Source organism: Bubalus kerabau, chromosome X (genome assembly GCF_029407905.1).
Source record: "Bubalus kerabau isolate K-KA32 ecotype Philippines breed swamp buffalo chromosome X, PCC_UOA_SB_1v2, whole genome shotgun sequence".
Taxonomy (NCBI): Eukaryota; Metazoa; Chordata; class Mammalia; order Artiodactyla; family Bovidae; genus Bubalus; species Bubalus kerabau.
In genome coordinates, this window is record NC_073647.1 from 50,298,440 (window position 1) to 50,309,929 (window position 11,490).

The window sequence follows — 11,490 nt, forward strand, 5'->3', positions numbered from 1 at the left end:
ATTTCCTTCTCCAAAAAGAAGGGAGGGAGGGAGGCAAAAAGGGAGAAGCAGGAATGAACAGGGGGGAGGAAGGGAGAAGTGTGCTGTCATCTGCTAAGGTGGTTTGATATCTACAGCTGCACACTAACAGGAAGGCACTGATTGCCCTCCAGGCCTCTCCGCAGCCACTGCTGCCCTTGTTGGCAATGACCTCTCCACCTTGACCCCAGGTGAGATCGCCTAGCAGTGGCCTCAGTCTCTGTTTCTCCCCGCCCCATCTAGTGGGATCCACCCCTCCGCCTCTCACGGCAGTGGGTTATCCTCCCTTGATAGATGAACAGCCTGAGTTTAGGTCCAAAAGGTAGCTCATGGCCAAGGCTATCCTTCAAGGAGGGACACCCACTTGCCAGAGTTATTGCAATGGGAATCAGTGGTGCAATAGCTGGGGTAGCAGAAAGGAAGTGATGGCTTCATGGCTGGATCTCAGGACCCCCCCCCCACCTCCGTTTTAATCCTCTCTTTACTCTCTCTCCCTCCACACCCCTGAGACACATGCAACTGAGTCTCTACTTTTCCAGGTCTGGGGGGAATGAAGGTTTATACAGCACCAGCTCTTCCTTGGTGAAAGATTTTAACAAAGGCTTTTGCTCCTTGTGTTGATGGAGAAGGAAATGACAATCCACTCCAGTATTCTTGCCTGGAAAATCCCATGGACGGAGGAGCCTGGTGGGCTACAGTCCATGGGGTCACAAGAGTCGGACACGACTTAGCAACTAAACCACCACCTTGTGTTGAAGATTCCACAAAAGCACTAGAAGCAGCTCCATTCCTGCTACCATGCCGACTGTCCCAAGGCAGACTGACGTGTCCTAGAACTGGAACACAAGGTGTCATCTGAGAGGCTTTTGGTCGGCTAACCAGTCCCTGCTATATATTGATTGTGACAACCTTCCACACGGTCATTTTCACACTAGTCACCATCTTACAACTTTTGTTACCATCTGAGCCATGTTTTAAAGCATTCGACTGCCAGGCAAAACCCAGAGGATCTTTAACATCCTTGAAGGGAAAAAGTAAGCTTTGTATTGTACCAAAGGACTTAGGTTCTGATCTTAAAACATTAATCACTCAGTGAATAATCGTCTCCTTGGACCTGTTGAGAAATGTATTCATGTTGATATTACTTTTCCTTACAATTTTTTGATGTTGCTAGGATCACAAGTTACATAATCTATTGCTTAGAATCCCAGTCCTTAAAGGAGAAACTGTCTTCTTGTTACTGACTTGGAATCGGTGGCTTCCAAGCCCTTTTTGCCCCAGCTACAGTTGCAGAGAAATGCCTCCTTTTAACTGCCCAGGAGAAGGCAATGGCACCCCACTCCAGTACTCTTGCCTGGAAAATCCCATGGATGGAGGAGCCTGGTAGGCTGCAGTTCATGGGGTCGCTGAGGGTCGGACACGACTGATCGACTTCACTTTCACTTTTCACTTTCATGCATTGGAGAAGGAAATGGCAACCCACTCCAGTGTTCTTGCCTGGAGAATCCCAGGGACGGGGGAGCCTGGTAGGCTGCAGTTCATGGGGTTGCTGAGGGTCAGACATGACTGATCGACTTCACTTTCACTTTTCACTTTCATGCATTGGAGAAGGAAATGGCAACCCACTCCAGTGTTCTTCCCTGGAGAATCCCAGGGACAGGGGAGCCTGGTGGGCTGCCATCTATGGGATTACACAGAGTCGGACACAACTGAAGTGACTTAGCAGTAGCAGTAGCAGCAACTCTGCCCACTCTTCCCAGGAAGACTCCCCTCAAGGCCCCAGATTTCCACTACCAGCTCCTCTGCTGACTCAGAATCCCCAGTGGGCAACGCTGTCCAGGTTATGACCCCAAGGGCTAGGTACTGGCTAGGTGAACATCCATGAATGAATTGCTGCACTGGGTGCCCCTGCATAAGTCCCCTCCTTCTCTGGGCCCCTAATTCCTCCTCAGTGTGATGGTGGCGGTGCCAAGGGCCTCTCAGCTCTGATGGTCAAGGGCTTGCCTGGTTTCTGGTGGTTTGATACAGGTCTGCCTGCAGTGGGGCTGGCGTGGGGTTCCAGGTGGGCTCGTGTGCAGGAGACTATCACAGGTCAGCCATGTGGTGCCATCTGTGGTGGGACCTCATAGTGGGGCAACTGGGGGAGAGGGAAATAAAAGGCAGAGGGCCAAGGCAGGTGCCGGGGAGGGGGTGCTCCCAGAGGAGAAGGCAAACTTAGAATTCCTTGACCTCATAAGGAAACGGCTTGGGTCTGTATGGGGCGGGGGTTGGCAAGGGGAGGCCGGCCTCTGGGACAGGGGCCAGCACTGCAAAAGAAGGCTTGGAGAGGTGCTGGGGAATCTGATCTGGCCCAAACTCCAAATTCCGTGAAGCTGGCTCTGAGGAGCCCAGAGCCCAAATGCCATCTCCCTCCCTGCTTGGAGATAAGCAGCAAGACCCTTGCCCTGCCTGGGGCACTGCCCCTCATCCGACCATGCATATGTAGGGCCCTAATATTTTGGGAGATGGAGAAAGCCTCATCTCTAAAACCTGGCCAACAGCAACCTTGCGGAGGGGCTTCGTATGTGGTTAAACCAGGGCCCTATCTTCTCTCCACCCCATGAACGAACTTTCGCTGAGACCAAGGTTGTGATCCTCACCAACTGGGCAAGTCTGCCAGCCTTCATCCCAGTTCCGGGAGAGGCACTTCAGTTTCCCCTCATTCCATTGGCTGGCTTTGTTAGAACGTGACTGTCATCTCCTTCCTAATTTTCATGGTCTTTCCTGACCAAGGCTCTCACCAACTCCCTGTGACAGGCCCCCCGCTGCCTTCCATGGTTTGCCCCCCTCAGTCCCCTGGCCCCCCTGTCCGGGAGGCCCCCTCTGCGCTCCCACGGCCCTGAAGCCCACTGAGACCCAGGTGCTCAGAGCACATTATCGGAAGCCCGGGGCAGGTCCCTCTGGCAGCCTTCTGGGTCACGCTGGGCTCAGGGGCCATGCCAGCCATGGAGGGGAAGCCCCTCGCGCCTCGGGTGGACTGCCGGTGGGTAAGGCAGGCACCCGCCATCTCTGCATGCATCGCATCACAGGGCGCCCCGTGCCAGTGTCCATTGGCATGCCCGGGCCCCTTCCAAGGCTGCTGGCTCCTGGAGCGCTGGTGGCCTCCTGGCCCAGTGCCCCATTTCCTCTGGGGTGCAGGGGGGAGGGAGGGAGGCGGTGGGAACCGGCAGGCAAAGGCCAGGGTCCCGCAGAGTGGGAAGGCGTGCTGGGGCAAGGGGTCTGGGGGTCTGGGGGGCGGTTTAGGGTCAGGTGGCTACAGGCTTCCTTAGTGTGGCGCGCGCGCGCCCCACACGCGCAGCAGCGCCTAGTCTGGACCCGTGCTCTCCAAGGGCTTGCCCCTTCGGATCGGGCCCCTTCTCGCAGCTGCCGGCGATGCGCCTGGCTGGGGCGCGGCCAGGGACCCCCAAGCGCCGGAGCAGAGGGGGCAGTTGGGTCCGAGCGGAGTCCACGTGACTCAGGGAGGGCGAACGCCGCCCAGCGCGCAGCTCCGCCCAGCTCCCACATCCTGGCCAGTTTCTGCTGGTTGCACGGCCACAGGCCCCGCCCCTCCACCCTTCTGACCCGAATAGCCGAGAGGGTGACGTCGCGGCTCGCGGGCCCCGCCCCGCTCCCAAGCCGGGGCGGGTCTAAGCTAGTTCCCGTCGCGCTCAGGCCCCGCCCCTCACTGAGGTCCAGCCCTAAATGCGCTAGCGTGTGACGTCTCTGGGCTCGCGAGCCCCGCCCCTCCCCGCCCGTTCCCAAGGCTCCACCAATCTGCGCTGGCAGCTCTCTGCGAGGCCCGGCCCCCGCTCCGCGCAGCGCGCGCTGCCCGCTGAGACCGCGACTGTGACGCGGGAGTGACGCGCGCGTAGCCGCTCCCGAGGCACTCCTGTTGCCCCCGCCGCGCTCCGAGGCCGTCGTCTCTCGGCCGGTGTTGCAAGGCCCAGGCCTCCCCCAGGCCTCCGCCGCCCGCTGCCCGCCATGGACGACTACGCAGCCCTGTCGGACTCCGAGCTAGCCGCCGTGCTGCGCCAGTACAACATCCCACACGGGCCCGTCGTCGGTACGCGGTGGACGGAGGGCGGGCCCGCTCCCCGCGCTTAGCCCCGCGGCCCCCTCCCGGCCCGCTCCCTGACCGCCCTGTGCCCCGCGTCTGATCAGGTTCCACTCGCAAGCTCTACGAAAAGAAAATCTTCGAGTATGAGACCCAGAGGCGGAGGCTCTCGCCCCCGAGCTCGTCCGCATCCTCTTTCTCCTATCGGTTCTCGGGTGAGGCTCCCGTCCCAGGGCCCCGCCTGGCCGCCCTTGGGGACACGGTTTGGGGGACGCTGAGGAAGGGGTCGCGGGGGTGTGGCCAGGGCAGTGGCTGGAAGGGGCGCGGGGGAAACGGGAGGGGACCCCTGTGGGCCAATGGTCCTAGCCCCTCCCCCATTCAGACTTAGATTCGTCGTCCGTGGACTCGGATATGTATGATCTGCCCAAGAAAGAGGACGCCTTACTTTACCAGAGCAAGGGTAAGGCAGGGGTGGGGTGGGCAGTCTGACACCTTCCTTCCAGTGTCAGCCAGAACCTGAGACCTCAACCCCAAGCGTCCTGCAGGCCCCCCCTCCCAGTGGGATTCAGATTAGGGCCATCGGGCCAGGTGGGGACACCGTTGCCCCTTCTGCTACCGCTGCCCCCCCTTCCCAAGGCTATAATGATGACTACTATGAGGAGAGTTACTTGACCACCAGGACTTACGGGGAACCTGAGTCTATGGGCACATCCAAGGGCTTCCGCCAGCCCTCAGCTTCACTCTCAGATGCTGACCCCTTTCACCGCCAGGTGAGCTGAGTTGTCGGGCACCCTGTACTTGGGTACAACCTAAGGGGGTCCTCATGGGGTTTGGATGAGTCAAGGGGACCACTGGGCGCAAATGGTGGCTCAGAAACCTCCAGGGAGAGGCGGGGCCTGCAGACACCTGCCGGGTCAGGGCCTTTGCGGTGGGGGGGGGGTGTGGGGGGAGAGCTGTCAGAACTGTTTTGACTAATGTGCCCAGGACGTGCCCTGGCTCTGGTCTGGGATCTAGGTTTGAGCTCTTTTTTGAGAATACTGGGGTAGAAAGTAGGATTCAGGCAGCCGGGACAAGTGACATGGCCCTGCAGACATAAGGCTGAGGACCAAGAAGGGGGTCTGGAGGATGGCAGGGCCCAGGCCTTTAAGCAGTGTTCAGAACAGGCTGGGAAGGGCAGTTTGGACTGAGGGTATGACTGTGTAGGGTATACCTACATCAACCGTGCCAATAGGTATCCTCACTCTGATTCACTTCTGTAGGTCCGTGATGACAATCTTTTCTCTTTGGAAGAGGAAGGCAAGGATCGGTGAGTATTAAGGCGAGCCAGGGGCTGGGGCTGATTCAGGGCTCAGGCCGTCCTGGTCTACCTGCTGCACTCTTTGCCTCAGGGAACGCCTCCTGTATGGCCAGGACAGTGCCTACCAGAACATCGCACACTACCGCCCTATTTCCAACATCTCCAGAAGCTCCCTGGGCCTGTCCTATTATCCCACATCCTCCTCCACCTCGAGTGTGTCCTCATCTTCATCTTCGGCCCCTTCGTGGCTCACCCGCAGAGCCATCCGGCCTGAAAAGCAGGCCCCTGGGGCTGCCGGCCTGGGCCAGGATCGCCAGGTCCCACTCTGGGGCCAGGTGCTGCTGTTCCTGGTCTTTGCTGCCTTCCTGCTCTTTGTTTACTACTTCATGCAGGCCGAGGATGGCAACCCCTTCTGGGCAGAGTCCTAAGGGTCTGACCTCGTACCTTGGAGGCCAGCTCCTCTTGGAAGCCCTGGCTGACTGCCTTATCAGTGTTTGTTGGGGGAGGGGGGTTGGGGCTTTTCTGTGTGTTCTAGCTTGGGGTTACCGGGACAGGGGCAATGTTTGCTGACCCCTGCCCTGTCCTGCCAAGGAGGCAGCAGGCCTGGGCCCTCTGCGGCATGGTGGGCCTGGGTGGGCCTGCCTCTGGATCCTCCTGGCCCTGCTTGCCTGTCACCCTTCGGGCCTAGGAGGGCAAGACCCTTCTCCTGGAGAGGAGAACATGGTTTTGGTCATTGCATGCCTCCTATTTGTCGTCACCTCATGGGGGGATTAACCAAAGGCCACCCTGAGTTTGTTTTCGTGGACACAATAAAAGACCATTTATTTTTAATGTGTGGGTTCTTCTCTTTAATGTGGGGAGGGGTTGGGCTGCCCCCTGCTAAAGGTTTCCAGGCCTTGGGTCTCCAGAATTGCCATCCAACTTTGTCAGTTCATCCTTTCGTCCTCTGAGCCTGAGATAGGGATCATAGGCTACCCATAGATTCATTTATGTTCTGCTTTTGGTGCCCGCTCCCTGACATGTTATCAGAAGCTCTTGTAAGTGCTTATAAAAAATAGTCACACAGAGAGCCCACTGGGAAACGCAGGTGAGGCTGCTTGCACCATGTCAGTTCTGGGTGTTTCAAATGGGACCAGCAGACACCAACCGTGGTGTCCAAGGGCAGAGTGATGGGAAGGAAACGAGGCATCTGCTTGATGGGCTGTTTCTGCTGGAAAGCTGGTTGTCTAATGACAGGGTAAGGCTTTCAGTCCTCTGGAATGTTTCATCCCCTTTCAGTAAACCAGTTCTTCACCTGGGTATTACCCACAAGGTTTTCTGCTGTGGGCATTTCACAATTTTCACAGTTTACATGTGATTTTTAACATCGAGTTGGAGAAAGAAATGGTAACCCACTCCAGTATTCTTGCCTGGAGAATCCCATGGACAGAGGAGCCTGGCAGGCTACAGTCCATGGGGTCGCTAAGAGTCTGACACGACTGAGCGACCATCACTCACTTAACATCAAGAGCTAAGGAAACCTGGGGTAGAATGGCACACTGTGCGTCTGGGCTCCGCACTGCCTGTAGAGGGCAGTAAAGTCTGGAGAAGCAAGCACACAAAAGGGAAGCAGAGGCACCCGCTGGGCCACCATTGGGTGGGACCCTGGCACCTCAGCTCTGATGGGCTCCTTCCTACAGGTGGCAGGACTTGGCAGGGCCTGCCCTCTCACCTGCACATGCACCATGGGCTCCTGAGCCTTTGGGGCTCTCTGCTGTCTACGGCCGCTGGGTAAGCTCTGCTCAGGGCCAGGACTGGAACTTTTCTACCAAAGCTCCCGGACATTTCTTTTTGCTGCATCCTAGTCTCTGTACTTTTGTGGGGTGGGGTGGGGTGGGTGTTTTCTTAAAAGCAACAGGCTTTTTTTTTGTGCATTTCAAATACACCAAAAAGAAATGGCTTCTCATATTCTCACCCCTCCCAGAGCCCCAGCCTCCCTCGTTTGCTGCTAAGCACTCCCACCTGACTCCTGTGGCACCCAGTCCACTGTGGCTGGGACACCCCTGGGCCCCCAGCATCTGTCTCATGCCATCCTAGACCAAGAGCTGAGACACGGATGCTCTGTGGTGGGCAGTGGGCATAGGCAGGAGGTGTGGCCTGCTGATCTGTGACCACAGGGGCAGGTGGTCAAATCGGTGAACTGGACGGGAGTGAACAAGGAGTCCCATCGTCAGGGCATCAGAACTCTGCAGGGGCATGGCGCAACATCTCATTTCGGCAAGTGATCTCAAGTGCTCCTCCTGGGGGTGGCTGTGCAGCAGGAGCCCCACAAGGTCCTGGTGGAGAGGAAGGATTGCAGGGAGGAAGGGGAGAGAGATGGCATGGCCTCTGGATGAAATGGTCCCCTCCAGGCTTCAGATCCTCCATCTGCAGGACTGAGGGGAAGGCTAGATGTACTTGGCAACCACTGCCGTGTCTGAAGGAAGATGGAGTCACCTCCCAGGTGACATAGTCTCCCCCTTTTATTTCCCATGGGTGACCATATCAATTGATCACCATGCACCAGACGGAGGGTTTCTGAGGGCCTTGCTTCAAAATCACTGCCCCAGGGCTCTGAGATACCTGCCTCCCAGAGAGCTCTCTTGAGGACTCTGGACCTCCCTCCAGACTCCCACCAGGCTTAGCCTTGCTTCCAAGGCCCTGGACCCCCATAAGGGCGCCTGAATGCCTCCAAGTGCTCTGGGCACCCCAGCCCAAAGCTTTGGAGGGCTCCATGAACCCCCAAGAGACCTCAATCTTCCAAGTCCCCACCTAGGGCTTTCCAGGGCTCTGAGGCCAACCTCCAGGCTCTGCCTGGACCATGGGCTGCAGTGGTACTGGGAGCACAGCAGGGGGCAGCAGCTTCCTAGCGTGCAGGGCACCTCCTGCCATCTTAGGTACCACCAGAGCGGAGTCGGGGGATGGTGGTGGTGGTTGGCAGACATGGAGGAGCTCAGGAGGCCCTGAATGAGGCAACTGAGCTGGTAGCTTGGGACCCTGCCAGACAGCCTGAGCAGCATCCCTGGTGGAGCAGAGAGAGAAGTGCCCAGGAGGTATGGCAAGCAGGGGGAGCTCCTGATGCCACCATTGATGTCGGCCGCACCCTCCCCTCGCCACCTGGTCTAGGGGAAGTAGCAGACAGCATTCCACAATCTAGGACCACTCCCACCTTGACCACTCTACTGGGCTAGTCCCAGCACTGAAGAAGCAGCCATCCAAGAGTGGGTACAAGCCCATGGGTCCACGAGGATGAACCTCCCCAAGGGATTCAAGAAAAGGAGGGTGTCACTGTTACTGCCCCTGGGGCTGGCCTTTGGCCTTAGGCTCAGCATACCTATGCCCTGGAAACTATCCCCAGCCCCTCCCCAGGGCAGGCAGGAAATCTGTGAAAAAAATCAAGTCCTACTCAGAGAAGTCCCCTACCACTGGGGAAAGCCAGGTAGAGAGGTCCTCCCAGAAAGCCCCTTCTCACCTCTGCCAGCCCACCGGGCACCACTCCCCTACCCAGACTCACCCAGATTCTCCTGCCTGCTGCCTGGACCAGCCTGCCAAGAGCAGACAGTCCTCCCTGCCATCCCGTGTCCCAAAGCCTGCTTGGTGGGGGACACGAAGGGAGAATGGCCCCAGAGGAGAGCATAACCAGGAGACCTGTCCCCTCCCTGGATGCCACATCACACCTGGGCAGTTATGACGCCCATGGGGCGGCAAGGGGAGAAGCTGGAACCTGCAGGGGGAACGACCCTGAGGACAGCCCCAAGGAGAGGCCACGGGCCAGACCAGGCCAGAGCCTTGACCAGGCAGGGGCAGGAGGGAGTGAGACAGGGTGCCACCTCTGGAGGGCTTCTGGAGAGGGAGACACGCAGATGGCACCAGGAGCCCATCTGCTGGGGGCAAGCCGCCTGAGACCTGGTCCCCAGGAGCAGAGGAGGGGTCCAGCCACAGACGCCCGCCAGGGCCCTTCTTCCCTACTAAGCCTGGGGAGGGGGTGTCTGGTCACCCTGTGGGGAGCAGCCCCCGCATCCTACAGGTCCTGTCTGCTCTGAGTCAGGGGGACGGGGGAGCTGACCACTCCCACAACACAGCCGGCCCCCCTGCCCCAGGGAACCCCTGCACCCCACTGTCCCTGGTGCCTGCTCCCCCAGGAGGGTGGGCCGGACCTAGGTGAAGTGAGGGGCACAGCGCCCCTCAGGATGGGACGGCCACCCACACACAGAGAGAGAGCCTCGGCATTTCAATGACAGTGACGGAGCTCTAGAGACCCTTGGAGGTCCCACACGGCCCCTGGTCTGGGCAGCCACACCCCACTCCAGGGCGCAGGGCCAGGGCACTGACAGGCACCCCGCTGGAGCCCTGATGGAGGCAGTGAGCCAAAGGGGGAGCAGCCGATAAGTCAAGGTCAGTGAACGTGAGGAGTGATGGACGCTGGCCACCAGGAACTCGAGTGTGTGTGTGTGTGTGTGTGTGTGTGTGTGTGTGTGTGTGATCCAGCTCCAGGTCCCAGCTGTGGACGAGTCACAGTCAGCAAACATGAGTAATGGATACTGGCCGCCAGGAACTCGAGTGTGTGTGCATCTGCATGTCTGTGTGTATCATCCAGCTCCACGTCCCAGCTGTGGACAGGTCCCCAGAGGACAAGGCCCGCCACCTACAGCAGCCTCCTCCACAGCCCATGGGCACCCCCAGGAGGACTTATGCACCCAGAAGGGGCACGCTGTGCTGCTCAGAGGTCAGGCTGGCCTCAGCCAGCTCCACCACTCACCACGGACATCTGCAAGGTCCCCATGAGCCCAGGGAGGCCACAGCCTGGGGAGCAGGGCTGAATGAGGGGGACTGCTCCCGGACCCAGCACCGGCAGAGGCTGGGCCGCTCCAGACGCCTGAGCTCCAAAGGGCAGGCACCATCATGCCCAGTGGGTGGAGGATGAGGACAAGGGTGAAGCCCAAGGCAGGCGGACAGTAGGGCGGGGCCGGGTCGCTGCCCAGTCTGTGCCCGTCCACCAGGCAGGTACCTGCAGGAGCTCCACGAGGCACAGAGGCCGGGCAGCAGGAGAGGGAGGACAGTGCCCATGCAGCCCTGGGCCTGAGGACACACTTGAGGAAGGCAGCCCTGAGGGAGAAGACGGCAGGGCAGAGGCCCCTTGTCGGTCCTTGTGCCCGGGGCTCAGGGGCTGCAAGGCGGCTCTACTTAGGGGAACAGTCAGCGGGCCCAAGAGTGTGGGACCGCAGGGGGGCTCGAGCCTCTCCAGGGGACCCCGGGACTCTGTGGCGGCCCCACATCCTGGCCGAGGGGTGTCCCCATGAGTCATGGCCATGATCCCCAAGGACAGGCCCTGCAAGCTCAGCCTCAGCCTCAGCCTCAGCTTCTGCCCTGGGACGGAGACAGAGAGCCCGACTCTCCTGAGGCCATGGTTGTCAGGCTTGAGAAGAGTGTGGTGGCCACAGACAGGGCCAGGAGCTGTCACCGAGGGCCCCAGCGCTGCCCAGAAGCAAGAGGCAACAGGAGGAGCCCTCACCACCCACAGAAGCTGCGTGATACATTCAGAGCCACCAAGCGTGTCACCGGGAAGTCCTGTCTCAGTCCCAGACAGGAGGTGGGGCAGCAGGCACGTCCCCCATGGGCACAGCGGGAGCGCCTTCCTGGGACCAAAGGGACACTCAGCTGCCACCCCAGGCTGGCAGCAGCCCAGCCCAGGGCTACCGGGCACAGCCATTGAAGAAAGGGGGCTCATCAGCCTTCACCCCCCTCAACGGGGGCCCCCTGGGAAGGAGGGGGTGCAGGCAGGGCTGACCACAGGGTGGGCACACCTCGGAGGTCAGAGAGCACGGGGCCCAGACCTGAGTGTGCACTTGCACAGCCGTGGCATGCACAGGCTGCCAGGGTGAGAAAGCTTCTGCGCCTGTGCTCAGGGCTGAACCACTGGCTGGGATGGCCCTTCGGGCTGCAGACTCCTGGGCGGAGGGCAGAGGGCACATGCCGCGGGCTCTGTGGGCCATGCTGGGATCATCACACGATCTCTGTTTCTCTGGCTTTCCGTGTGTTTGGTCTGCAACCATTTCAAGGTGAAAAGCCACTCTCTGCCTGTACA

General features: G+C 59.5%; 1 protein-coding gene across 1 annotated transcript; it reads left to right on the forward strand.

Annotated features, from left to right (window-relative positions):
• Positions 1-3,811: 3,811 nt before the first annotated feature.
• EMD (emerin) lies at positions 3,812-6,219 on the forward strand. The gene is made up of 6 exons (XM_055563004.1): positions 3,812-4,099; positions 4,198-4,305; positions 4,473-4,550; positions 4,727-4,860; positions 5,350-5,396; positions 5,479-6,219. Exons 1-6 carry the CDS (start codon positions 4,018-4,020, stop codon positions 5,813-5,815), a joined length of 786 nt encoding a protein of 261 aa, XP_055418979.1. The 5' UTR covers positions 3,812-4,017; the 3' UTR covers positions 5,816-6,219.
• Positions 6,220-11,490: the final 5,271 nt, after the last annotated feature.